This window comes from Tinamus guttatus, unplaced genomic scaffold (genome assembly GCF_059628265.1).
Source record: "Tinamus guttatus ecotype Peru unplaced genomic scaffold, ASM5962826v1 Tinamus_guttatus_pri_ptg000139l, whole genome shotgun sequence".
NCBI lineage: Eukaryota > Metazoa > Chordata > Aves > Tinamiformes > Tinamidae > Tinamus > Tinamus guttatus.
In genome coordinates, this window is record NW_028288673.1 from 543,239 (window position 1) to 571,205 (window position 27,967).

The window sequence follows — 27,967 nt, forward strand, 5'->3', positions numbered from 1 at the left end:
TTTCTTCTGACCAGACTGTGTTTTCAACACAGATTAGAACAGAATAGTGATCTGCAATACTCCAATGAGGAGTAAAAGTTTCTTCCTTCAGTTTACCCAGGTGATCTATGTATATGATAGCCATCTAAAAGGTCACTTTCAAAGCACAATATTGTGAGCAAGAGTCCTCTGCTCAGGTCTGATCTAAAAGTTTAGGAGTTGCACAACTAGGTGGAGAAAGATTGGATCTGGATCAGAATGGGAGACAGGTTGTGAAGTAGCTAATTCTGGAAATGGCAGACCTATTGTCAAAGAGGGAAAGAGTCCTGGCAGTGCTTGAGCAAAAAAAAGTGATCAAACCATGATAATTGTTCTCTGAATTGATTGGGATGGATGTGTCTTCCAGACCTGCATTTAATTTGTGATGATTGACATTCATCATATGCTTTATACTTACCTGAGTAACGATGCATTTGGGCAAACTCTGTGGGGAAAAGAATAAAGCAGAGAATAAGTGCATCCATCAAGGAATGCTTTCCTCAACTGTATTAACAAACAACCCATCCACCGCCCACAGAGACCGTGCTCATCTGCAGAAATATGTTTGTTCTATAAGTAGAAAATCACACTAGAAGCTCCTGTGTCATCCTGCAGAAAGGGAGAGTCTTTGGGACACTGAGGTTCATAGAATCACAAAGTGATTAGGATTGGAAAGGTATTCCAGCCTTAAGGCTGGAAATTTTGGTTTTGCATATCTCCAGAGAACTCTACCACCTATCTGGGCAGCTTGTTCCACAGCCAAGAAGAGACGTCAGAGTCAAGAAGTTTTACCTCAAATTCAGGCAGAACTTCCTGTGTTTAAGACTGTGACCATTGCCCCTTGTCCTGTCACTGGCCTGCACTGAAGAGAGTCTGATGCCATCCTCTTGACACCCTCGCTTAGGATATTTGTACACACTGATGGGATCCCCTGTCAGCCTTCTCCTCTCCAGGCTGAGCTGATCCACGTCTCTCAGCCTCTCCTCAAAGCAGAGATGCTCCAGTGCCCTCATCATCATTGTAGCCCCTACAAGGGCTGAACAATCTGCAGTAGCTCCATGTGCCCTGACTTGGTCTTTAGGCAAGTTCTCTAACCTACTGTGAACCTGAGAGCAGAATGTCTGAAGGGAAAAGCTCATCATGGAAGCCAGGACACTGGGGATGAACTACGCAGGTTCCCTGATTTCTGACATTGCAAATGAATGTGGTTTCAGTTTCTGGGGGAGGGAGGGAACACACAGATTAGCTACTGGGTAGCAAAAAAAGAAGGATGAAATTGATGAGACATTATAAAAATTTGGTGCCATATTTAGAGTTAGTGGAGAGCCCATGCCACACACTGCCTCCACAAGGAGGGAATGGAGAGGGCACTTGAGCACCTGTGCACACCAACACATCCTGGAGATGTCAGTGGGGAGGATGGCCACGGAGCCACTCTGTAGAGAAGGGCTGGCAATTCTGCACTGCTTGCAAGGCCATGCAGAGAAGCAGCTCAAAGACTACTGCTTCTATAACACATCCGGGATATGAAGGCCCAGCTCTTGGTTTCCCTGCTCACCTAGTTTGCTCTGCAGCTCAGCCGTGTCGCTTTTGGATGAGGAACCCTGAACTGCTTTCTCCTTTTTGAATATTTTGCCCTGTGGTTGTGATGCCAGGTGTTGGCCATCATGCTGCATGGAGGCCTGCATGCTCTCCGAAGATCTCTGCCTAGCTTGGGCTTCTTGGGACATGTTCAGCAGAACAGGAGTGAAGGTGTTGGGTGCTTTGTCTGGAGCCGGTGCTGTATTGTTGGCTGCTTCCACCAGTCTCTGTAAAATGGCCAGTTTCTCATTCAGAATCGTCTCCATTTTCTTCTGGAAGTTTTCCAGGGACTTTTCCGTGTTTTTCTCCACTGCCTTTCCTGAAGAAGAAAGTTGTTATTGGGATGTCCTTCCTTCATGTAAGACTGCATCTCACTAGTGGGGAGGCTCTCCTTTCAAGGTGTACTACAAATCACTTTCACTTGAGCACTAAAAAAGGACCTGCTGCATGAGATTGCACTAGTGTCTATCTGCCAGGATCCAAGGGTACAGGCAATGGGCAAGGAAGAAAGCACTATGGCAGTGTTCTTTCTCTGGATTTCTTTCCATTGGCTTTGCTGGCTGCAGGAAGGATGGAGAAAGAGCAGAGGGTCTGCTGTCCTGCTTGAGTGTACTGTAGAGGCAAGCCAGTCCAGACTGTGGCTAGAAATCACCATGTTCCCCTTCTCTGCAGGGTTTGCTTGACTTGTGGGGAGAAGCCTCATTGTCCCCGAGGGAGGTGGCCAGATAAAGGGTAAGAAGGAAGCAGGATACGTTGGGAGACATGCCTGAGCTCAGATGGAGATGTCTGCCCTATAGCAGGCTGGTGAGAGCCCACAATACAGACCGCCTTCCACAGTGACAGTACGGAAAGGTAGCTTGGGTGCCAGTGCTCATGTCCTTCTCCTACAGATGGTACTTGGGGGAATTGCCAAGGAGTCAACTTGCAGAGAAAGACTCCCCATTCTATAGCACACCCTTCTGTCTTTGGGGAGAAGAAGGCCCAGATCATGATGTCCCTACTTACCCAATTTGCTCTCCAGCTCAGCCATCTCTTCTCTGGAGTGCTGGAGGTCATGGATGGATGCCTGCAGGCTCTCCAAAGATCCCTGCAGAGCTTGAACTTCTTGAGAAACGTTCTGGATACTAGAATTCAAGATTCTATTGTGCACCTCTGGAGAAGGCGTTGCATGGCTCACTGTTCCCACATGGCTCTGTAAAGGGGCCAGTTTCTCTCTCAGAATCCTCTCCAACTTCTCCTGAATGATTTCCAGGGACTTTGCAGTGTTTCTCTCCACTGCCTTTCCTGAGAATGAAATGAGGTGTCACGGGGCTATCCTTACTTCATGCAAGACAGTGTCTCACTAATGGGGAGGTTCTCCTTTCCAGGTATAGTAAAAATAGCCTCTCTCTCATTTGAGTGCCAAAAAAGGACCAACTTCATGAGATAATTGTAGTATGAAACAAGCCACTTCTGAAGTGGTCTTTGTCATGGACCCAGAAATGTTGTGGCAAGTATGCTACTGGGAGGGAGGAAAGCATATAAGTTGTGATGGAGAACTCATTAACTTAGAGTAGAGACATAGGGCTTCTCAAAAGCCTGAATTGAGATTCCTTCCCATTACACGACCAGGTCTTCTATGTCCACTACTTAGGCCTGGCCAAGTCCTATTGTCCTTCTCTCACAGTACTCTCCGTCTCCCAGGACCCAAGGCTACAGGCAATAGGTAAGAAAGGGCAGCATAACACAGCACGGTGTCTACTTTTTTTTTTTTCTTTGTATTTCTTTGTGTAGGATTTTACTGGCTGCAGGAAGGATGGAGTTAGAGCAGAGAGTGTGCTGTCCTACTTGAATGTGCCACAAAGGCAAGCCAGTCCAGGCTGTGTCTGAAAATCTCCTTTTTCCCCTTCTCCCCAAGGTTTGCTTGTGGGGAAGCAAACTTGTGGTGAAGTTTGGCTTGTGGGGAAGAAGCCCCACTTTCCCCGAGGTAGGTGACAAAAGAAAGGGAGAAAAAGAAGCAGGATATGTTTGCGGACATGCCTGAGTTTAGAGCGAGATATCTGCCAATATAGCAGGCTGGCAGCCCACGCTACAACGGCTCTTTCACAGGGAGAGGATGGAGAGGTAGCTTGGGCACCAGTGCTCATGTCCTCCTCTGGAGATGCTACTGGGGAGGATGGCCAAGGAGTCACCTTGTAGAGAAGGACTCGCCATTCTCCACTACTTGCAAAGTCCTGCAGAGGATATTGTGACTATAGCACACCCTTCTGTTTTTGGGGAGAAGAAGGCCTAGCTCATGATGTCCCTACTTACCCAATTTGCTCTCCAGCTCAGTCATCTCTTCTCTGGAGTGCTGGCGGTCATGCTTCATAGATGCCTGCAGGCTCTCCAAAGATCTCTGCAGAGCTTGAAATTCTTGGGAGATGTTCTGGATACTGGAATTCAAGATTCTATTGTGTACCTCTGGAGGAGGTGCTGCATGGAGAATGAAAAGGGGTGTCATTGGGCTAACCTTCCTTCATGTAAGACCATCTCTCTCTAATGGAGACGTTTTCCTTTCCACGTATATTAAAAAATAGCCTTTCTCTTACCTGAGCACCAAAAATGGACCTACTTCATGAGATCACTGTAGTATGAAACCGGCAGCTTATGACATGGTATTTGCTAGGGACCCAGCAGTGCTGTGGCAAGTACGCTATGGTGAGGAGGGAAAGCACCCAGGAGGGTGTGATGGGGAACTCATTAACCTGTGGAAGAGCATTGGGGCTTCCAATAGGCCTGGATTCTGGATTTCTTTGCCCTTTGATGTGGGTTAGGTCCTTAGTGTTATTCTCAGCACTACATACTGCTTTGCACAGTATGGATATTCCAGAGTGCATAGGTTGTTTCTGTCATATCCTCATGCCTCTCAGAGGTGCTCTTGGAGGCCAAAATGGAATGACATGAGTATGTTTAGAAATCCGCACTGGACTCTATTTGGCAAAGCTCTTCTTTGACCAGTGCCTCCTTTCTGTGCTTTACTGTTTTTCCATTTCAGCAGATCACTCGGGGAAATCATTTCTATTTCTTCAATGCAGTTTCTGTACTTTGAATTTCCAGGGAAAGCCCCCTATCCTACTGCTTTCTAATACCAAACTTAATTTAGATAAAAGAGCTGATCATCTGACTTTGTTTCCTTGCCCATCCTTTGAACAGAAGGTCTCATCACTTTTCATTATTCAGCGGAATTCAGAGACATAACTCACCAATGCTCAGAGATATCTCCTCTTCTTCTTGAGATGGTGGTCCACCTCTCCCTGTTTTGCCATATTCTGGATAAGAAGGCTTAAAACATTAGGTGAACCTCTACCTCCTATTAGCGCTATGTATGCAGACCACTACTAGGTGCATGGCACCCCATATGTGGCCCCTCAGCTCCTTCCATGGACACCTTGGTGATAGCACAGCTCAACAGAGGCGTCTGGAAAATCTTACAAAGCATCAGGAAATAAAAAGACAGTGACGCCTGCTACTGGGGACAGGTGCATGAGTGTGAACATTGTCTGGTGAGCAAAGATGGAGACACATGAGCAGCCTTGGCAACAAGGCTAGAGCAAAGCTAGTCAGAGTAGACAATCCAAAGGTGGGTGCTCCTCTTAGTGCAGCACGTTGCTATGTGCAATTTTAGGCAGAAAGGAGAAGCTTGAAAGTCCGCTTCTTCCCTGTGACATCCCTTTACTGCTTAGTTGCTTCCCTTGTGCTGCTTTCTCACAAAAAGATCTGCTTTGTGATGATCTCCTTGTTCAAACAAGGACTTGATTAAGCAAGTTGTCATTTTGTGGCTGTGGTACACAGGCAGTGGAGGGGAATGAAAGACACCATAGAGAATCCTTCGGTCACCAAATACTTACGTCTTCCCTGGGCTCCTGGTCTTCTTTCCCCATCCGTCTGCTGGGAGGAGACATTCGGAGCACCCACAGGGGAGTCCACCTTTCCTCCTTGTAGCGAGGAAAGTCCTCCTTTATGGCTGACATGTGCCTCTCCTTCTGATGCAATGCCCTCTGGGTGATGTCTCTGAGGTGTCTTTGGTAAATCCTGATCATGTTCCATCTTTTTCTTGGCGACTGCGAAAAGCAAGCCTAAGTGCTCTGCTAAGCCCTGAACCGCAGCCACCTGCTTTGCATCTCCCTTTTCTGGTGGTCATTTTAGTGATACTATTGCTGAGGATACGATATTGACATTGGCAAGCATTTGCTGCTGAGGGATTGATGTTCACCCCCTATCATGCCTCCTGAACAAGGAATGATAGGAGATGGTTCTCCTTATCCTGATGGGAGGATTGGAGTGCACTTATTCCAAGGTGATTTTACCAGCCTGTCTAGTATGACATCTTTCACTACTACATGATGTGATGACCATTCGATTCCCTTCTGGTCCGGGAATAGTGTCCCAGGCCCCTCTATGTTTAACATCATCATGTGAGCCTGACTTTGTAGGCCTTCCATTGGCAATGGAGAGCAGTGGAGTGTAGGAGATCATGACCAGACTGACACCAAAGTCACATGCCGTACCGAGGAGATGAATCCCAGCACCCTGCAGGGCAGATTTTCTGCTTTTTGCTCTTAACACCTGCTATGGGCATCCATCTCAGGGAGATATGTTTCCACAGACCACACTTTCCTCTGAATTGAGACATCCCACCCCAAAGCACCCAGCTTGACCACAAGATACACTTACAAATGAAATTGGTTCCGGAGTACATACCTAGGGCCTCAAAGAGCTCTATTATTTGTTGGATAGGCGGCCGTTGATCCTCCTCTTCTTTTGGACCTTATGTCACACAGGAAGGGAAGATAAAAGAAGAAGCTTCTTTAGGTTGTTTCTCTTTCTCTCCCCTTTTGCCTTTCTACTTCAAAAGATATTGCTCCCAGATTGCACGCTCCTCCTTATGCTACCCAGCCTAACTTCTAATTCTCCCCTGTGCCCCAAAGTCCCTACTGAGACCTGCACATTACATGTTCTTGTCTGTGGGGGGAATCACGGTCTCAGTCTGCCTCTCCACTCCTGACCTAGCACCACACCAGTGCTTTGCTTGGCTTCTTCCCTTCTCCTCATGCAACAATCAACAGAGCCACCCGTCATGCAGTTGCTGCCCCTGATAAATTAATGTGAACTTTTAAAGGCTTGGAAGAATCATGTCTGTGCCTTTGAGTTTTGACCTGCCTCTTTCCTCCGATGACACCATGCTCTTGTGTGGAAGGGGCCTCAGGAGCTCTCCAGGGGCCCCTCTTGCTGCAAGCAGGGTATGAGGCCCAAGCATGATGCTCAGGGGTTTCTTCTGGTGGGTCTGTCATACCTCAGGAACATGGAGTTTAGCTTTGAGGCTCTTAGAGCTGCTGCAGCAGGGAAAGCATTTTGTATGGTGAAGAGGGAAAAGCAGGATGTTGCATCCTTTGTATGTGTGTAATGAGGCACTTTTGGACTCATCAGAGTGGTCAGCAGAGAGGGTGGGTAAGACAGGGAAAATGAGCAGAACTGATTAGACTTGCAGACTTTTCTTGTGATGCAGCAGAACTTGGCATAAAAGGCGCGTGAGCAGAGAGGGAGCAGTTCCTTCTGCAAAACTGGTGACACAAGCAATGTCTGTGCTTGCCCTGGTTGCCTGTTGAAGGTAGAAGATGCTTTGGTGGGAAGGATTCTAAGCTTGGACAGCAGTGGGTTTGGAAAATGATTGTCTTTCAAGAGAATCCTCATTTTATGTGATAGGATGATGTTTTAATTTTGGAGAGTGTGGAATATGCAAAAAGCAGTTTTATGGGTAGCTCTGAGCCTCTGAGCTCATGACTCTTGCATGAAGTGCATGGCATGTTTCTAAACTGTGCTGTCCTAATCCATGGGCCTTACAGAGCCTTACACATAATTCTGACCTCTGCCAATATTTTGTAGAGTGCACATGTGGGCTGGACATTCCGGAATGCAAATAGTGAAGCAAAAGTAAAGAAGGGGCAGTGTATCTGAAATACAAAAAGATCTGCTCTGGATGTTCTCCTTGCTCAAACAAGGACTTGATTAAGCAAGTTGTCTTTTTGTGGCTGTGGTACCCAAGCAGTGGAGGGGAATGACAGACAGCATAGGGAGTCCTTCAGTCAACAAATACTTACATCTTCCCTGGGCTTCTGGTCTTCTTTCCCCATCAGTCTGCTGGGAGGAGACACTCGGGATGCTCACAGGGGAGTTCACCTTTCCTTCTTGTAATGAGGAAAGTCCTCCTTTATGGCTGACATGTCTCCCTCCTTCTGATGCAATGCCCTCTGGGAGATGTCTCTGAGGTGTCCTTGGTAAACTCTCATTGTGTAATTTCTTTTGGCTGGTTCCTGCAAAAAGGAAGAATAGGACATGGTCATTGGAAACATTCCCTGAGGAGGTGATTGGTGTTCATCTTCTGTGATGCTGCTTGAATGAACAATGACTGGACAATGGTTCTCCTTAGCCTGTGAGGAGGATAGGAGTGCACTGTTTCCAAGGAGGTCTTTCCCAGCCTGGGTAGCAGGATATCCTTTGCTTCTGCAGCATGTCTTGACCATTCTATTTCCTGGTGGTTTGGGAGGGCAGGAGAACAGTGCAACTGGCCCCACTGCCTCAACTTCAGCATCTGTGCCTCATGTTTGGAGAGCAGTTCAGGTCAGGAGAGCATTACTGACCTGACACTAAACCAGTTGTCCTACTGAAGAGGTGAATCCCAGTATTATGAAGGGCGTGCTTTCTGCTCTTGACTCTTAATGGCAGCTGTAGGCATCAACCTCAGGGAGAGAGGCCTCATGGCATCACTCTTCTCCTCCCCTCATGACACACCATCGCTGGTTTGTTCTGCTCCCCTCCCTAGGCTTGGAAGAACAACGGCTGTGGCTTGGAATTTTGGCCTGCCTCTTTCCTCCCTCGACACATTGTTCTCTGTGGAAGGGTCCTCAGCACTTCTCCAGGGGCAACTCCTGCTGCAAGCAGGTGTGCACTGAGGGCCAAGCATGTTGCACAGGGGCTTCTTCTGGTGGGTCTGTAAATGCCTGTGGACAGGGAGTTCAGGTTTGTGGCTCTTAGTGCTGCTGCATCAAGGAAGCGTCACAAATAGCTGAGAACCAAGTAGGAGCTGCAGCAGGCAAGCAGACATCAGGGAGTGCTCAGATATTCCACCAAAAGGTGGTGTGTTTTTAGTGCCTGAAAGCCTAGATTCCAGTTGCATTTTATATGCTGAAGAGAGGGAAGCAGGATTTTGTGTCTTTTCCATGTGGGTATTGAGGCAGGTGATAGACTCATCAAAATCATCTGCAGAGAAAGTACGTAGCCAAAGCAAAACAAGCAGAGGCAGCACTGCTGATACGCATCCTTTGTCAGCAGTGGTAAGGGTTTCCCTGAGTTTGCTGTCCCCAGTCGAGTTAGTGGTTCCTTCTGAGACATTGGTAAAATGTGAGATTTGGGGGGTTGCCCTGATTACCACCACAATACAGAGGTCATAATTATTGCAAGTATGTGAAATGGGTTAATGGTGGATAGTTTCATTTGGATCAGGGACACAGTGAGCTCTGAGGCTGACTCCTCTCAGAAATCTGTCAAAAGTCAAGCTCTTTGCCCATACTCATCAATTCGCATCAGAAACTGAGTTACCTCCTCAGCTTACAGTTGCCTCCTATCTGTGTATGATTAGGAGCAGCCATCGCATCACTAAGACTGTGGGCTTTTTCCAAGGACAGGACTTCCCTCTGGCAATCTCCCCAAATGCTCTAAAACCAAACCTCGAGTTCTCCAGACACTCCCCTGCTTTACACATAGAACCGACCACACACAGCACAATTACATCCAGCACACTTACACACAGCACGATTACATGCAGCATACATCTACACAGCAGCAATTACATCCAGCATACTTACCGCCGCATTCAAATAAACTTCTTTTTTGTTGGAAGTCCATTGGAGAGTCCTGGTGTCCTGGAGATTATGTGCGAATGATGAGAAAAGCAGGAGAAAAAGAGGAAGATTAGTTAAGACCTTCCCCTTGCCTTGTGTCTGTGCAGGACTCTGGGGTGCTGAGGACGACATGAATTTGCTCTCAGTGCAGCTGCTGGCTACAACTTTCCTGACACCTCGGTGGAGTGCCTCCTTACTTGGACCCTGGCACGGACTGCCCCACTGGGGAACTGAACATGCTCCAGCAGGAAGTCAGCAAAGGTGCTCAGGGCAGCATTTGTACAGGTAAACAACAGAATACGTGGTATATTTTTGTCATCGATTATACAGAATGGCTCTGGTGACTAGCAGAGATTTGGTTTTCTGAGAAAAGATGTCTCCCTTTGAGCTCATACCTCTTGTATAAAACATATGGCAGCCATGTAAACACTGCTGTTGTAACTAAGCATCATTACGTGCACCCTTCATATTATTCCTACCTTGCTGAATTATTCCTACCTTGCTCCACACTCCGCAACTGATGTTGCCATTCTGCAATAAAAAAGAAGAAAAAGAAGAAAAAAAGAAAGATTGTCAGTGTTTCTGAGAGGCCCACCTTGTGTTGGGAGTGCTCATACAGGACCTCCTAGAGATCCTTGCTCTTCTGGAAGGGCATCTCATAGGGATGTCTCCCTTTGAGCGCATACCTCTTGCTTAGAACATATAGCAGCCATGTAAACACTGCTGTTGTAATTAAGCATCATTACATCCACCCACCATAATCTTCCTACCTATAATCTGCACAGGGGGCACTTGGAGATGACGTTCTGCAAAAAAAGAAAAAGTTTTTCAGTGTTTTTGTAATGTCCTTCTAGTGTTGGGAGTGGTAATGCAGGACCTCCTAGAGATCTGTGCTCTTCTGGAAGGGCATTTCACAGTGTCTCAGAACAGCTGTGCTGGGAAGAGACTTGTAGAGATCACCTAGTCCCACCACCTTGATCAAGAAGGGAGGGCCTTGTCCCTCCGCAGACAGCTGGTGAATGGCTCCAGCAGGATGGAGACACCAAAACCCTTTTGGAAGGCATTTCAGTCTGACTTCTGCAGAAATTCCACCATGAAATTTCAGGAATATTCTTTGGCTTTGGCCATACAGCATCCCTGCTTCCGTGTGTTTGGAGAACACATGCCAAAAGAGAACGGACAATATGAGAAGGCTACATGTTCAGAAAGAAAAAGGATCGTACAACTCAGAAACAATTTTTGGCCACATTTCCTTCACTCCTATGGCAACTCGAGCATGGAAGGTGTTTGAGCTTGAAGAGAGATTGCAGCAGCAGTCCCCTTCTGTCACATCTCTGCTTTCCATGCATGTGGATTCATGGTGTTCATCCACTCAGTGGTGTTTGTGTTTAACTTGGGTGCCCAGTGCCCTGAGGTAAGATCTTGGACTTTATGCTGAGCCCAACAAAGGAGACTCACCCCCAACACTAGCCTTTCACCCCCAACACCAGCATTAACACTTGCATGGAGGAGCAGTTAAGTCCCTCCCTTCACAACAGAGCTGGAAGGCAGTGTGCTGAGCAGAGCTGGGCTTTCACGTCACTCCCGATGGACGCTCCTGAATATGGTAACACACACCTCCAGAGGCCATATTGCTGTCTTCCTCACAGCTTAGTTGCTTACTCCTTCCTGCAATCAGCCCTGAACCAATCTCTGCTAGAAAACATACTTATTGACCAAAGACTTCTATGCCTTCTGCCCACAGGAATTTTACTGCTGGCATTTTGGCCCTCCTTCTCCTGCATTGACCTCAGAGTAGTGTCTAAGAGTGGTCTCCGGAAACTCCCTTCATCCCTGTCTGCATGAGGCTTGCGATTTGATATGTCCGGTTTCTGCTTATAGCACCCCAAGAACTCTGGCAAGCCTGTAGTCACAGCTAGTTGTTTCACAGCTCAGCTTTGTGGCACACATAGGGGAGCTGTATAGAACCTGGCTAATATTACTGAAAAAAGCTCTCTTGTAGACCTCAGAGGTACATCTCTTAAGAAGGTAGCACTCATTCTGAAGGCTATGTTATAAGACTGTGTCTTGCGTCTGGTGGAGAATACAGGTAAGGATGTTTTGGTAGACTAAAGGGACATCAGAGAAGAGAAGGAGGACTCATTCCTGACCCTCAAGCTATAGACTAGTTGCCTTCCATACCCTACTCATTCCTTCCTGGGATTCAGTCATTATAGAGCATGCATTCTCATTCTGCTCACCACCTATGGAGAAGACACCCCACTCTTACCAAGTTGTTGTGACATGTCCTCAGATCTTCTGCTTTCCTCGGTCCTTCTCTCCATGGTCTGACTGCAATGCAAGGACAAATGTTAGCACTATGCTAGGAGTGATATTTTCTTCTGGCCACCTTCTCACTGGCAACACCGGCTGCAAGGAAGGCCCACTTCTCCCACTAAAAGTAGTCTTGTGTACACCCTAGCCACAAAGGAAAGACCTACAATGTGATCTGATGGCCACTCTCTTGTCTTGCAGGACACCCTGTCTCCAGTATAATTCCTTGACAATTGAATTGTTTGTCCTTAGTCCAATGGATTCAAGGCATTTATTCTGTCTGGAGAGGGCATTTCTTCCACAGGTACAGAATAATGGAAACCTTGTCCAAGTGGAAACCCCACGAGACTAATTCTAGTCCTGGAGATGGACCACAGCAAGGTTTCTTTAAAGTCAATAGAATAAACCACCTCCAACAGGAGTTTCGAAGGAGCAGCCAAAAGAGATGCTATGAAGCTGCACGTTGAAGGAGCCTCTCTTTCTTTGTCTATGAACACAAGAGGCTGTTCTCCCAAGGCTCTGATTAGTCCCTGTAGAGGCCATCTCAGAATTTTCCAAGGATGAATTTCCATGGGACAAATGTCCTGCTTGTCATCTGAACTGTGCTCCCAACAGTCATAAAAAAACGTGTTTATTCCTCTGTGTGTGTGTGTGTATGTGTCGTGGTGTGGGGAGGCATTTCAAAAGAGCACTCCCAGTGCTTGAGCTTTGTAAAGAAATCCAGTCCCAGAAGGCAGTCCAATCCCAGACCACATGGTGTAGGGAAACATCACAGGACAGGAAGCACAGACAACATGTGTGCGCATGAGTAATCCCTTAAGTGCATATTCATATCAGTGATCAGTGAAAAGCCTATAAAAGTGTCCTCTTGATGCTTCATGCCTGCTGAACAGTTCTGAGAAGAAAACATAGAGGGCAGAGCAGAGAGAAGCAAGCAAGGAAGGCATGTTAACCACAGGGAAGAAGAGAAACCATGAAGGGACGCCTCCAAAAACCCTCGTCTGCCTCAAGATGGTCTACACACCGCACTGCACATCTATGCTGGCTTCATGCAAATGAGAAGGTGAACCTGGTCGTGCAGCATGTGTGTAGATCACCCCAGCCTAGAACGCTGAACAGTCCAGGGTGTGCAAGAATGGAGGTAGTACCGCTCCTCGAGTTTTGGGCTTAAATTCCCACTAGAAACTCTACCCCAGAGTGAAGAGAAGCATGTGCTGGCATGTGTGGTGCTACTCTCTGCTGTTACTGATTTCTTTTATCCATGAAGTGTTTCCCAACCAACTGATCATATGAAGTGGGAGCAGGTGAAACCAAAGTACCTACACATCTCCAGGATGGTTTCCGCTTGCAGCAGAATGAGATGGAGCTATATATTGCAAAGAATGAAAGGCAATAGATGGAGAAATGCAAATACATACCTTAGGAGAAGGCACTTGCCATTCTGTCTGTCCAGAGCAGAGCTGCGTCTCACTCGCAGCACAGAGTTATGAGCAGGCAGTGTTCATGGTCGTTGGACTTTACTCAGTTCCAGGAAACAGTGCTGCACATGAAAGACGAGGCTGAGCCTTTAGTACACCACTGTTCCCTGACTGGCTGAAGGATTTGTAGTATTCTGGGAGTGTTCTGGAAATAATCTCTGTTCCCAGAAATCACACTTGCTTGTCCCCTCCTCCTTGATGGAGTGAACTACAGCTGAGAGGAGTGATTAAGAAGAAGCAAGGGTCTGCTCTGCAAGTGAAGGGCAGTTGGGTGCAGAGCATGATATCAGGGCAGGCAGAGGCAGTGGCTGCATGAAGAAGATCAGACTGGGACATCAAGTAAAGACTTGTGTGTGCAATTAAGTGAAGTCCCAATTGCAGGGACTGTGCTTGCTTGATTGCTTGCTTATTTTCAGGGCTAAGACCAGATGACTCTTGATGTTTCCTTCTCCAAAATTTGCTGTGTTTTGGTCCCTTCAGTGCTGGAGGGGAAATGAAATATCTGGTTGGGGCTGGCATGGACACATCAGGCCTTTGTCCTGACTGTGCCTCTTGGGAGTGGCAGCAGACAGCTGGCCACTGTAGTCTATGGAAAGAAAGGGTTCTCAGGAAGCTGGCAGGACTGAATCCCACTTTTTAAGTGTGTGGTGTAGATTCCTAGTGTTTGTTACCCCATTTTTCCTAAGCTGAACACTCCTGAAAGCTGTAACATTCTTTCAGGGAGAGAGAGAAAGCTTCAAAAATCTCTAACAAAGGGAAATCTCTACAAAAGGGAACTCTTGTAGAGATGTTCTCATAGGCTCTGACTTTTTATGGGTGTCTCTACCTCTCCTAAGTGCACCCCATTGACAATCCACCTGATTTTAACATCTGTATTTTCTGCGTGTTGGCTGTGCACAATGTTCTTCCTACAGGGAAGAAAAGCCCTGCTTCCTGCTCAGTGTTTGCAAACCAAAATAGGTTTTCCAGTTTCCTATCATTCTTTTATTTCCCCCTCCTTCCTTTTAGAAGCCAGTTCCCAGGCCACAGAAGTTATATACATCATGAATTATGCCAGTTTCCATGACATCTCCCTTGAAGATGTCAAACCATCTTCTGCACTTGTCAAAAGAATAATCCAAGACAGATATGCATGGGTGTACACTGGCCATTGCTTGTCTTCATTTGCTCTCCTCATTTTGATGTGGGGAAAATTGGCTCTGTGTAATTTTACTGCCAAACTCCTAAGAATTGGTGGCAGTGTGAAAATTAATCCAGTGACAGTGAGGCCAGCCCTCTGGTTCCTGGATGTTGCAGCAGAAGTAGCAGATATCAAGACTTCTGGACATGTCCTTGTGACTCAGAGCTGACAATGGAGAACACTTCTTCAAAGCACTTCAGCATTCTCCTCTCCATGCAGATAGACCTTCTTGCTTTGTCTCAGGCTGTTCCCAGAACAACTTGCTCATCAGGAGCTCCCTTCAGCACCTGTGAGTTCTCTCAAGCAAGCTCTTTAGCCCACCTTCCATTGTCCCTGAACCACAGATCAGGAATCTCAAAGCTTTGAGGGTGCCTCCCATGATGGTGCAGGCTACTGTAAGCTTTTCAGGAGAGATGGTCCTCTTCCCTGTGATGTGGAGACTGTGCTGAGCACATGTAAGTTAGAGAGGACATCTTGAGCTCCTGGCCTCCTTCTAAAGATGTTTATTGCAGGGAATGATTTCTGGCCCAGGATACATGGAGCTCATAGATGCATTCCTACACCAAGGGCTTTTCTATCCAAGGCAGGTATTTTGCAATGGCAAAAGAGAAATAGGAGGTGTACAAAGACCCAGGCAGACTTCAGCCATGAAGCATGTTTTTTTTTTTTTATGTTGATAAATACACAACAGCATTACTGCGCCTGAATTTCCCTGTGGATATTAACTTGGTGCTCAACTTCTGCGTACAGCCTGGTAATCTAGTGCACAGTGGTGGTGGTGGTGTACAAAAGACTGAATTTTGCATAAAAAGAAAATCAGAGCCTATATTTACACGTACATAGACAATGCAGTGCAGACAGCATAGTTATTTTTAAGATAGATATTAAAAGATTCCTATAAAAATATATATTTCTTTGCCCATATGCTATCATGTACCAAATAAGCAAAGAGATAGAAACAAGTGGGCTTTCTGACAGTGGTACAACCTGGTTGCTACAACCCTGCGTGACAATGAGTGAACTATTCATCAAATCACTGGACTATTTTCAGGGGCTCAGTGTCAGACTTTGCAGAAATGGGGCCTGTTGAGAAGAAGGGAAAGAACTTCCCTTCCCGGCTGCTGTCTTCACCAAGGGAGAAAGTGTACAGAGCTGTTTCCTTCTGGACATTAAAGAATGACAACTTCTTGGCTGTGGTGTCCAGGAATATCCCAATCCTTGTGAGCTTCCCACTCACAGCCAAGCGGGTCCAAGGCTCTGTGCGGGCCCAATACTCCTGCCCATCCACTAACCCTATGACCCAGAAGCCCTTCTCTGGGGATAGAGTCAGTGTGCCATTGCGAGTCACAGTCTCTCGGGCAATGCCCACTTCCCAGTTCCTTTTCTCTCCAACGTCCACTTCCCAATAGCGTTTCCCGGATTTGTATCCTTCCTTTGCCAAAACAAAGAGGTGGGAGTCAAATCTCTTCTCTGTCCTGGGCACAGTTGTGATTTTACCAGTATCTTTCACACTCTTGCCATCTTGAGACACCTCCAACCTTGGATGAGCCGTGTCAGCATCCAGGGTGACATCAACTGCAATGGTCAAGCCATTCCTTAATTAGCAGAAGTCATGAGGTCTGCTTTTCAGAGGCTTTCTATGCTTTCTTCCCATACACCCCTTCACTTGCATCCCCGTTCCCTCCAGTTGCCTATGCCCTAGAGATATCTTCTTGCCTCACAGTTCCTGTTGAAACAGAGAAGCCAGCCAGCATGCATAAAATTCTGGCCACCCTACAGACCCTTCTGTGGCTTTAGGGGCCAGGAACAAGGAGGTGTGTATTGCTCCTCCAACCCTCTCCCTTCATCTCTGAAGCTTTGTAGAGGTAGTGTGAGGATAATGAAGGGGCCATTTCTCTTTAGGCAAACCCAGATTCACAGCAGCCTTTACAAAAGTATGGAGAAGATATCTAGCTGAAGCACAGGCTTGTGCATGTGTGTGAATAAGAGCTAAGTGAAGCTCTTTTTCATGGGTGAAGAAGCTCTAGGATGTTGATCTCTGAACTGCTCTCTGAGTAGGACTAAGCCATTTTGCAGATCTGTGTTCAGGCTCTGAGCACTCTTTTTAGCATGATGTCTCCTGTTCTTACCTGTGCGGTATGGCATCTCCATAACTTCTGTAAGGAAATAAATAAAGCAGAGAGTGAGTAGATCCATCAAGCGGCCTTTGTCTCCAGCATTCCAGCACACAGCCCGTGTTGCTGACCCAGCCTTACAGAAGCTTAGAATAACTGTGGGTGGAAAAAGCCTTCAAGATCATCAAGTCCAACCATAAACCCTTCAACACCATGCCTGCTAAAGTATGTCTCTAAGTGCCTCATCTACACTTGGAGTAATGTGTAACATTGATATATTACAATATTTTGGAAGGCACATTAAAAGCTTTTGTTCCATCCTCTGAAGAGGAAAGACTTTGGGCCCCTAGTACTGCTGGTCCTGGAAACAAGGGAGGCATTTCTGAAGATGACAGGGGGAAGGTTGTAGTCAACATCAGGAGAGAGGCGGTGGAGAACAGGGGAGGTCTTTGGACTTTGCCAGAGGCAGGTGTGTTCCCCTGGCTACAGAAGGAGAGAAATGGAGTTCTAGCTGTTGTGTTCTTCCTGACCGTGGACTACACCGTTGCATTCATCTGCATATTCTCACCAGGAGCACAGCTACTGCTTAAGTATCGCTTCGTGGCCACTGAATGTACTTTTCCAATTCAGCACTTTGGCCTATGATGCCTTAATCTCTGGAGGTGATGGTGTTCTTTAATGAAATATGCAACAAAAGCCAACCAACCAGAACAGCAAAAGAACAACTAAACAACAACAAGGTAATGAAAAGCTGCTAATGAACTAGCACACCAAGCCTTCTCCTATCAACCGTGATCCTCTTGAAAGACTCCCATTTCCCTTCCCTCACAGTAATGTCCCCCTTCTAGAGTCCAAGGACATGTGTCAGTGTGGTATTCTTCTGTCAGGTGAGACTAGATCTCTCTAAAAGAGAAAGTCTCCTTTTGAGGAGTATTAGAAATAACCTCTCTGTCACCTGAGCAGGCCAGAGGACTTGCTTCCTGAGATTACTGTAGTGTGACACAGACAGATGTGTGAAGTGGCCTTTGCTGGGAAATTGGCACTCTTATGGCAAGTACGCTACTGGGAGGAGGGAAAATACACAAGATGTGATTGGGAAGTCCTCAGCCTGTGGAAGAACCATGGATCTTCCTGACGGCCTCAATTCAGACTCCTTCCCCGTTAGCCTCAGCTCATGTATCTCCACTGCTTAGAAAAGGCCAACTCCTATTACCCTTCCTTCACAGCTATGTCCATCTCCCAAGATCCAAGGGCACAGGCAGTGAGCAGAGAAGAGCAGCATAACATAGCACTATGCCAGCTTTTTTTCTCTGGATTTCTTTGCCTTGGTTTTACTGCTGCAGGAAGGATGCAGAGAGAGCATAGGCCCTGCCATCCTGCTTGATTGTGTCTCAAAGGCATGCTAGTTCAGTCTGTGGCTGGAAAAAAAAAATTGTTCCCCTTTTTTGCAAGGGTTGCTTGTCCCAGGCTGGAGAAGCCCTTTTTGACCCTTGTGGGAAGTGGCCAGATAAAGGGGAGAAGGAAGCAGGACTTGTTGGGGGACATACCTGAGCTCAGAGGGACATGTCTGCCTTCTAAGGGATGACGGAGTGCCCATGCAAGAGACTGCCTTTCATGGGGAGGGTATGGAGAGCTTGGGCACTTGTGCTCATGTCCTCCTGGAGAGGGTAGTGGGGAGGATGGCAGAGGAGCCGTGCTGTAGAGAAAGGCTTGCCATTCTCCAGTGTTTGTAAGGCCATTCAGAGAAGCAGCTCAGAGTATGTTGTGACTCTGAGGATGTCACCTCATCCTCACCCTCCGTCTCTGGCGAGACGAAGGCCCAGCTCATGATTTCCCTGCTCACCTAGTTTGCTCTCCAGAACAGCCATGTTGCTTTTGGATGAGGAGCCCGAAACTTCTTTCTCCTCTTCGAACATTTTGCCCTGTGATTGTGATGGCAAGTGCTGTTGGCTATGCTGCATGGATGCCTGCAGGCTCTCCAGAGATCTCTGCATAGCTTGAAGTTGTTGGGAGAAGTTCAGCAGAGTAATAGTGAAGGTGCTGGTTGCTTCATCTGGAGCAGGTGCTGAATATTTGGCTGCTTCCACATGGCTCTGGAAGGTGGCCAGTTTCCCATCCAGAATCCTCTCCACCTTTTCCTGAATGATTTCCAGGGCCCTTGCAGTGTTGCTCTCCACTGTCTTTCCTGAGGAAGAAGAGAGGTGTCATTGGAATCATGAGGTGCTCTTCCTTCAAGTAAGGCCACACATTTCTAACAGAGAAGGTCTCCTTTCCAAGCATACTAAATCCCTCACTCACTCGAATACCTCAAAGGACTTTGTTTCATGATATTGCTGTAGTGTGAAATGTCAGATTTGTGAAGTGATCTTTTCATTGGAATATGCAATGTTCTGTCCAAGATGCTACTGGGAGGAGGGAAAGCAGACAAGGTGTGATTGGGAAGTCCTTAATCTGTGGAAGAGGAGTGGGGCTTCCCAAATGCCTGAACTCATGTCCATGGCTTAGACCAGGCCAACTCTCATTACCCTTCCCTCACAGTAATATCCACCTCCCAAGGACACAAGCAATGGGCAAGGAAGAGCAGCATGACACAGCACTGTCAGCTTTTATCCTCTGGATTTCTTTGCTTTGATTTTGCTGGGTGGAGGGGAGATGGAGAAAGAGCACATCCCCTTCCATCCTGCTGCAGTGTGCCACAAAGGAATGCCAGGCAAGTTAGGGGTTAGAAATCACTTTGTTCCCTTTCTTCGCAGGGGTTGCTTGGTCTTTTGGGAAGAGGCCCTGTTATTGCTGTGAGATGCAAGAAAAGAATGGGAAAGAAGGAAGCAGGACTTGTCAGGAGACATGTCTGAGCTCAGAATCAAACATCTGCTTTACAGGCTGGTGGAGAATCCACTCTACAGAAGACCTTTCATAGGGAGGGGGTGGAGAGCTTAGGCAACCATGCCCGTGTTCTCCTGGAGACTGCATGGGGGAGGATGGCCAAGGACCCATGCTGTAGAGAACATCTTACCATTCTCCAGTGCTTGGAAGGCCATGCAGAGAAGCAGCTCAAAGCCTGTTGTGACTACAGCACACCCTTCTGTCTTTGGGGAGATGAAGGCCCAGCTCATGTTTTCCCTGCTCACCTAGTCTGCTTTCCAGCTCTGCCACATTGCTGTTGGACCAGGACACGGGGTTTTCTTTCCTCTCTTGGGATAAAATGCTCTGCAGTTCTGCTCTGAAGTGCTGGCGGTCATGCTGCATGAATGCTTGTATGCTCTCTAAAGATCTTCCCACAGCTTGAACTTCCTGGGAGAGGTCCTGGAATCTGGATGTGCAGGTGGTGATCTGTTCCTCTGGAGGGAGTGCTGAACGGTGGGCCCCTTCCAGATGACTCTGTAAAGAGGCCAGCTTTTCATCCAGAATCTTCTCCACCTTCTCCTGAATGATTTCCATGACCCTTGCTGTGTTGCTCTCCACTGCCTCTCCTGAGGAAAAAGAGAGATGTCATTGGGACCCTGATGTGTCCTTCTGTCCTTTCAACTCAAAGAACCTACTTCATGAGATTGCTGTAATGTGATACAGGCAGATTTGTGAAGATGTCTTTTCTGAGGACCAGGCACTGTTTTGATAAAATATGTTACCATACAGCAACAGTGCCAGGTCCACAGGTGACAGATGGAGTGGGATCTGGAATGCCTATGCTCACTTACTCCTCCTGGAGATGGCCTTGGGGAGGATGGTCAAGGAGCCACCCTGCAAGGAAGGGTTTGTGATTTTCCACTGCTTGCAAGGTCATACAGAGCAGTATCTCAGAGAATGTTATAGATATAGCACACCCTTTTGTCTGCGGGGAGGTAAAAGTCTTGCTCACCTAGTTTGCTCTGCAGCTCAGCCATGCTGCTCTTGGACCAGGATGCCTGCACTGCTTTCTCCACTTCGGACATTATATCCTCCATCTCTGCTGAGCGCTGCCGGCGCTGAAGGTACATTGACCCCTGCATGCTCCTCAAAGATCTCTGCAGACCTTGAACTTCTCGGGAGAAGTTCTGGAGGGTGGAAGTCCAGGTAGTGACTGCTTCTTCTGAAAGGGGTGCTGTAATGTTGACTGTGTCCCCGTGTGTCTGTAAGGTGGCCAGTTTCTCACTTAGAATCCTCTCCAATTCCTCCTGCACGGCTTCCAAGGCCCTCCAAGTATTTCTCTCCACTGCCTTTCCTGAGAAAGAAGAGAATTGTCCTTAGAACCCTGAGATTTTCTTCCTTCAGATGTGATCATATTGCTCTAATGGGAAAGATCGCCTTCCCAATAATACCCCTCTCTCATTTGAACAGCTCCAAGGAGCTGCTTCATGAGATCACTGAAATTTGTACCGGGCAGGTTTGTGAAATGGCCTTTGCTGGGGAATTGGCATTTTTGTGGCAATTATGCTACTGGCAGGAGGGAAAGCACACAAGATGTGATTGGGAAGTCCTCAACCTGTGGAAGTGCAATGGGTCTCCCAAAAGGCTTGGACTGAGATTCCCAGGTCAGCTATGTCCACTGCTTAGAGTTGTCATGGGCATTGCTTGAGCTCAGAGGGAAATGTTTCTAGCAGGTTTCCACGGGGAGAGTACAGAGAAGGAGCTTGGGCACTTGTGCTCACCTCCTCCTCCTGGATGTGGCAGTGGGCAGGATCGCCAAAGAGACACAGTGTAGGGAAAGTCTTGCCATTTATACTGCATGCAAGGTCATTTAGAGAAAGAAATCAACAGATGCTGTGGCTAAATACACCATTCTGATTTTAGAGAACTAGAGACCTACTTCACGATGTCTCTGCTCACCTAGATTGTTTTCCAGCTCAATCATTTTTCTGTCAAACCGGGAACGCTGACCATCTTTCCCCGCTTTGGATATTATGTCCTGCAGCTCTGATGCAATGTGCTGGTGGTAATGCTGCATGGATGCCTGAATGCTCTCCAAAGATCTCTGCAGAGCTTGAACTTCTTGGGAGATGTTCTGGAGGGTGGAAGTGGAGGTGCTGGTTGCTTCCTCTAGATCAGGTGCTGCACGCTTGGCTGCCTCCACATGTCTCTGTAAAGTGGCCAGTTTCTCATCCAGAATCCTCTCCATCTTCTCCTGAATGCTTTCCAGGGCCCTTTCCACTGCCTTTCCTGAGGAAGAAGAGAGGTTTCAGTGAGACCTGGAGGTGTCATAGAATCATAGAATCATAGAATGCTTAGGGTTGGAAGGGACCTCTAGAGATCATCTAGTCCAACCCCCCTGCATACGCAGGGTCACTTAAAGCATGTGGCACAGGACTGCATCCAAGCGGGTTTTGAAGATCTCCAGAGAAGGAGACTCCACAACCTCTCTGGACAGCCTGTTCCAGTGCTCTGGCACCCTCACTGTTAAGAAATTTTTCCTTAAGTTCCTATGGAATTTTTGGTGCTTCAGTTTCTGGCCATTTCCTCTAGTCCTGTCAGTGGCCACCACTGAAAAGAGATCAGCACCGTCCTCTGCACTCCCTCCCTTGAGGTATTTATATACACTGATTAGATCCCCTCTCAGCCTTCTCTTCTCCAGGTTGAACAGGCCCAGCTCCCTCTGCCTCTCCTCATAGGGCATATGTTCCAGGCCCCTGATCATCCTTGTAGCCCTGCGCTGGACTCTCTCCAGCAGCTCCACATTCCTCTTATACTGTGGAGCCCAGAACTGGACACAATATTCCAGATGCAGCCTCACCAGGGCTGAGTAGAGGGGCAGGATCACCTCCCTCGACCTGCTGGAGACGCTCTTCTTAATGCAGCCCAGGATCCCATTGGCCTTCTTAGCCACAAGAGCACACTGCTGCCTCATGGTCAACTTATCGTCCACCATGACACCCAGGTCTTTCTCTGCAGAGCTGCTCTCCACAAGCTCGGTCCCCAGCCTGTACTGGTGTCTGGGGTTATTCCTCCCCAGGTGCAGAACCTTGCACTTGGCCTTGTTGAATTGCATGAGGTTTTTCACCGCCCAGTTGTCCAGTCTGTCCAGGTCCCTCTGGATGGCAGCACAGCCCTCTGGGGTATCGGCTATTCCCCCCAGTTTGGTATCATCAGCAAACTTGCTGAGGGAGCACTCTGTGCCTTCATCCAGGTCATTGATGAATAAATTGAACAGGACTGGACCAAGGACTGACCCCTGGGGGAGACCCCTGGTGTCCTTGTGTTTCTAATGGGGAAGGTGTCCTTTCCAAGCATATTAAAGACAATCCCTCTCTGACTGCTATACCTCAAAAAGACTTTGTTTCATGAGATTGCTGTAATGTGACATGGGAATATTTATTAAGTGATCTTTTGATTGGAATCAGCACTTCTGTGGCAAGTAGCTACTGGGAGGAGGGAAAGCACACAAGGTCCTTAGCCTGTGGAAAAGCAGTGTGGCTTCCCAAAAGCCTGAACTCAGACTCCCTCCCTTACATCCCTGGTCATCTATGTCCACTCCTTAGACTTGCCCAAGTCCCATCGCCCTTCTCTCTCACAGCTATGTCCACCTTCCAGGATCCAAGGGCACAGGCAATGGGAAGGAAGGGCAGCATAACACAATACTATCACAGCTTTTCTCCCCTGGTGGCTGCAGGATGAATGGAGAAAGATCACATCCCCTTCCATCCTGCTTCAGTGTGCCACAAAGGCACACCACTCCAATCTGTGTCTAGAAATCATTTTGTTTCCCTTCTTCACAAGGGTTGCTTGGCCTGTGGGTAAGAAGCCCCATTGCCCTATAGGAGGTTACCAGACAAAGGGAGAGAAGGAAGCAAGATATCTCCCAGGACATCTGTTTGGGAGATGACAGCACAGCTCATGATGTCGCTGCTTACCTAGTTTTCTCTCCAGATCTGCCATGTTGATCTCGGGCCAGGATGTCTGGGTTTCTTTCTCCTCTTTGAACATTATGTCCTGTGACTCTACTCTGGAGTGCTGATGAGCATCCTGTCTGGATGTCTGCATGTTCTTCGAAAGTCTCTGTGAAACTTGATTTTCTTGAGAGAGGTTCTGAATGGTTGAAGTGGAAGTAGTGGTCGGTTTTAGAAGGGGTGTTGCATGGTGGGATGCTGTCACGTGGCTCAGTATAGTGACATGTGTATCATCTGGAATTCTCTCCTTCTCCTCGTGCATGTTTTCAGGAGCTCTTGTGGTGTCGCTTTCCACTGCCTTTTCTGAAGAAGAAAAGTCTTGTCATTGGAGTTCTTGGTTGTCCTTCCTTCAGGTTAGACTATCTCTAACTGATTGGTTTGTACGTTTGTTTCCTATGAAGAACACTGCAAGGTTCTCTGAGTTCAGGGTTTAGGGATAGTTCAGTATGAATGGTACTATATTCCCTGTCTCATTTTCTTACGTGAGGACAAGAACATAAAAAAGGAAATTCCTAATAATAATTTTTAAAAATAGGGAACGAAAATAATGGCAATGATCTACCGGACATTTTTGGTTAGGGTACCATTATGGAATGTGTTTCTGCAAAGTCCTTTTTCTCTCAGAGAAATGTTCTCCTTCCTGGTCCTCATAGTTCTTATATGGTTGAGGGAAGAAGCAGAAATTTGAATGATTTCCTGTGCTATTTGGATGGATCTACAAATGGCCATCTCCTATCTGCCTCTAACTGGTACCTATTGTACTCTGCTAGATATGGCACTGCCTTAAGTGGTAATGAGATACTGTTTTACCTCAACATCTTACACCATCTGATCTTAGAACTTTTTTTCCAAACCACTCTCCCTCTGGCAAACTTTTTTTTTTTTTTTTTTTTTTTTTTTAGCTTTAGCCTACATTTTAGGTTTTTTTTTAGCCTCTTTTATGTAGAAGTTCTGGGAGAGATTTTTGTAAAAGTAAGTACATGATCCAGTGAGAAAAGAACGATTGACCCAGCAGACAGTGTGAGAATGTGTAAAGACAACCCCTGGCAGACCCAAGAACAGACAGGACAAAACTCCATCAATATCCCTTTGCTTCACCAAATATTAAAATTCAGATGATGTGACACAGGTGTCACCCTTTCCAGTTCCGGAGGAAGGCAGTTGCCAGTCAGCCTTGGGATCCACTGGAGCTCTGAAAGGCTGAGAGCATACAGATGGAGAAAGGAGGAGCTATGCCACCAGATCCATGCCTCTTCAAACTCTCTTTGCATTAAATTATGAGAATGAGCAGTAATCGGAGAATTTGAGCTCAAACATTTATGTCACTCCAAGTGGAGTAACACTAATTCTTTGCCTTACTGTGATTGGTCTAATAAGAACAGTGTTGCAGCAAGAAAGATGCCTTAACCCTGCCCAGCAGGTGCATTTCTGTAGCCCACAGACATTTCATGGTGTGCAGTGCAGCCTCAGGGAACAAAGTCGAGGAAGTAACTTCCTCAGAGTTGGTCCTTAGTGTGATTTTCAGCCCTACTGTCTACTCCCTACTTTCATGGCACAGGTATTGTGGAGCATTTTGGTTATATCTGCCATGCCCTCATACCTAGTAGTCTTAGGAGTTGGAGGAGGTGAAGGAAGAGGAGAAGGCAAAGGAAGGGGAGGAGGAAGAGAAGGACAACGGGGAGAAGGAGGAGGAAGAGCAGGAGAAGTCATGTTGCTAGGACTGTGAGATTCTTGGGAGGGCAGGGCATTTCTTCAGTACTCTTCCCAAACACCGTGAAACTAAAGTTTGAGTACAAGCCTCCCCAAGAAACAATCTTGCTGAGTGACTGCTGCTCTCCCCTTTTTGCTGTGCAGGGGAGACACTTGCCTTCAGGTAGAAGCTTGGGCTTGATCCTGAGCTAAGGAGACTCACCCCCAAAACCAACCTTTCTTTCATTTGCATGGAGGAAAAGCCAAGTGGCTCTCTTCACAACAGGACTTGAGGGCTGTTTTGCTGGGGAGAGCTGGGCATTCAGGTTACTCCTGATGGACATCCCCGAAGAAGGTAACACACACCTTCAAAGTCATACTGCTGTCTTCCTCACAGCCTAATTGCTTGCTCCTCCCTGCAAGCAACCCTGAACCCATCTCTGCTCTAAAATAGACTTAGTGACCGAGACCATTTTCACCTGCGTGTGGAGGAGTTCCATTGCTTGTGGCTAAGATTCTGGCCCTTCTTTCCCTGCAATGTCCTCTGAGAATTGTCCCAGGACTGTCTCTGGGGACTCATCTCGTGCTTGTTTGGCTGTGTTTTGTGCCTTGTTTTGGCTGATCTCAGGTGATCTTCCTTCTCACATTAATACTGTGTACACAGATCATTAGTAATTGCATAGAATGATCATGAATGATCATAGAATCACAAAGTGATTAGGATTGGAAAGGTCTTCCAGCCTTAAGGCTATAAATTTTGGTTTTGGATATCTCCAGAGGATTCAGATGTCTGCCCTAGAGCAGGCTGGAGAGAGCCCACACTACAGTCTGCCTTCCATAGGGACAGTACACAGGGGTACCTTCGGCACCAGTGCTCATGTCCTTCTACAGATGGTACTGGGGGGGATGGCCAGTGAGTCACCTTGTAGTGAACGACTCGCCATTTTCCACTCCTTGCAAGGTTATGCAGAGGATGTTGTGACTACAGCACACCCTTCTGTCTTTGGGGAGAAGAAGGCCCAGCTCATGATGTCCCTACTTACCCAATTTGCTCTCCAGCTCAGCCATCTCTTCTCTGAAGTGCTGGCGGTCATGCTGCATGGGTGCCTGCAGGCTCTCCAAAGATCCCTGCAGAGCTTGAACTTCTTGGGAGACCTTCTGGATACTGGAATTCAAGATTCTATCGTGTACCTCTGAAGAAGGTGCTGCACGGTTCCCTGCTTCCGCATGGCTCTGTGAAGGGGCCAGTTTCTCTCTCACCATCCTCTCCAACTTCTCCTGAATGATTTCCAGGTACGTTGTATTGTTTCTCTCCACTGCCTTTCCTGAGAATGAAATGAGGTGTCACTTGGCTATCCTTCCTTCATGTAAGACTATTTCTCACCAATGGGGAGGTTCTCCTTTCCAGGTATACTAAAAATAGCCTCTCTCTCACTTGAGCACCAAAAAAGGAGCTACATCGTCAGATCACTGTAGTATGAAACAGGTCACTTATGAAGTGGTCTTTGCCAGGGACCCAGCAGTGTTGTACCGAATGCACTAGTGGGAGGGGGGAAAGCACACAGAAGGGTGTGATGGGGAACTCATTACCTTATGGAAGAGCCATAGGGCTTCCCAAAAGGCGCAATTCAGACTCTTTCCCTTTGGAACCCCAGGTCATCTATGTCCACTACTTAGGCTTGGCCAAGTCCTATTGCCCTTCTCTCAGAGTACTCTCCATCTCCCAGGACCCAAGGCTACAGGCAATGGGTAAGAAAGGGCAGCATAACACAGCACAGTGTCTACTTTTTTTTTTTTTTTCGTTGCAATTCTTTGTGTAGGCTTTTCTGGCTGTAGGAAGGATTTAGTTAGAGCAGAGGGTCTGCTGTCCTGCTTGAATGTGCCACAAAGGCAAGGCAGTCCAGACTGTGTCTGGAAATCAGCTTGTTCCCCTTCTCCCCAAGGTTTGCTTGGCTCATGAGGAAGAAAACGCCATTGTCCCTGAGGTAGGTGACAAAAGAAAGGGAGAAAGAACAGCAGGATATGTTGGCAAATATGCCTGGTGTCAGAGGGAGACATCTGCCCTTATAGCAGGCTGGCAGACAGCCCACACAATGACGGCTCTTTCACAGGGAGAGGATGGAGAGGTAGCTTGGGCACCAGTGCTCATGTCCTCCTCTGGAGATGGCACTGGGGGGGATAGCCAAGGAGCCACCATGTAGAGAAGGACTCACCATTCTGCACTCCTTGCAAGGTCCTGCAGAGGATGTTGTGGCTGTAGCACACCCTTCTGTCTTTGGGGAGACGAGGCCCAGATCATGCTGTCCCTACTTACCCAATTTGCTCTCCAGCTCAGCCATCTCTTCTCTGGAGTGCTGGCGGTCATGATGCATGGATGCCTGCGGGTTCTCCAAAGGTCTGTGCAGAGCTTGAACTTCTTGAGAGACGTTCTGGATACTGGAATTGAAGATTCTAATGTCTACCTCTGGAGGAGGCACTTCACAGTTCACTGCTTCCACATGGCTCTGTGAAGGGGCCAGTTTCTCTCTCACCATCCTCTCCAACTTCTCCTGAATGATTTCCAGGTACGCTGTATTGTTTCTCTCCACTGCCTTTCCTGATAATGAAATGAGGTGTCACTGGGCTGTCCTTCCTTCGCGTAAGACAGTGTCTCACCATTGGGGAGGTTCTCCTTTCCAGGTATACTAAAAATAGCCTCTCTCTCACTTGAGCACCAAAAAAAGAGCTACGTTGTGCTGCCGTACCCTCATATCTAGTAGTCTTAGGAGTTGGAGGAGGTGAAGGAAGAGGAGAAGGCAAAGGAAGGGGAGAAGGAAGA

General features: G+C 47.4%; 1 protein-coding gene across 1 annotated transcript in view; it reads right to left on the reverse strand.

Annotated features, from left to right (window-relative positions):
- Positions 1-27,967, reverse strand: part of LOC104564525 (uncharacterized) — a 45,732-nt gene that overhangs the window by 1,207 nt on the left and 16,558 nt on the right. The window contains exons 6-16 of the mRNA XM_088521931.1: positions 27,464-27,745; positions 26,193-26,474; positions 21,407-21,736; positions 20,460-20,801; positions 19,732-20,073; positions 18,447-18,788; positions 4,824-4,889; positions 3,892-4,053; positions 2,605-2,883; positions 1,577-1,930; positions 437-463 (exon numbers count right to left, since the gene is read on the reverse strand). Of these exons, the coding sequence (XP_088378057.1) occupies positions 437-463; positions 1,577-1,930; positions 2,605-2,883; positions 3,892-4,053; positions 4,824-4,889; positions 18,447-18,788; positions 19,732-20,073; positions 20,460-20,801; positions 21,407-21,736; positions 26,193-26,474; positions 27,464-27,745 (2,808 nt within the window). The remainder of the gene's footprint in view (positions 1-436; positions 464-1,576; positions 1,931-2,604; positions 2,884-3,891; positions 4,054-4,823; positions 4,890-18,446; positions 18,789-19,731; positions 20,074-20,459; positions 20,802-21,406; positions 21,737-26,192; positions 26,475-27,463; positions 27,746-27,967) is intronic.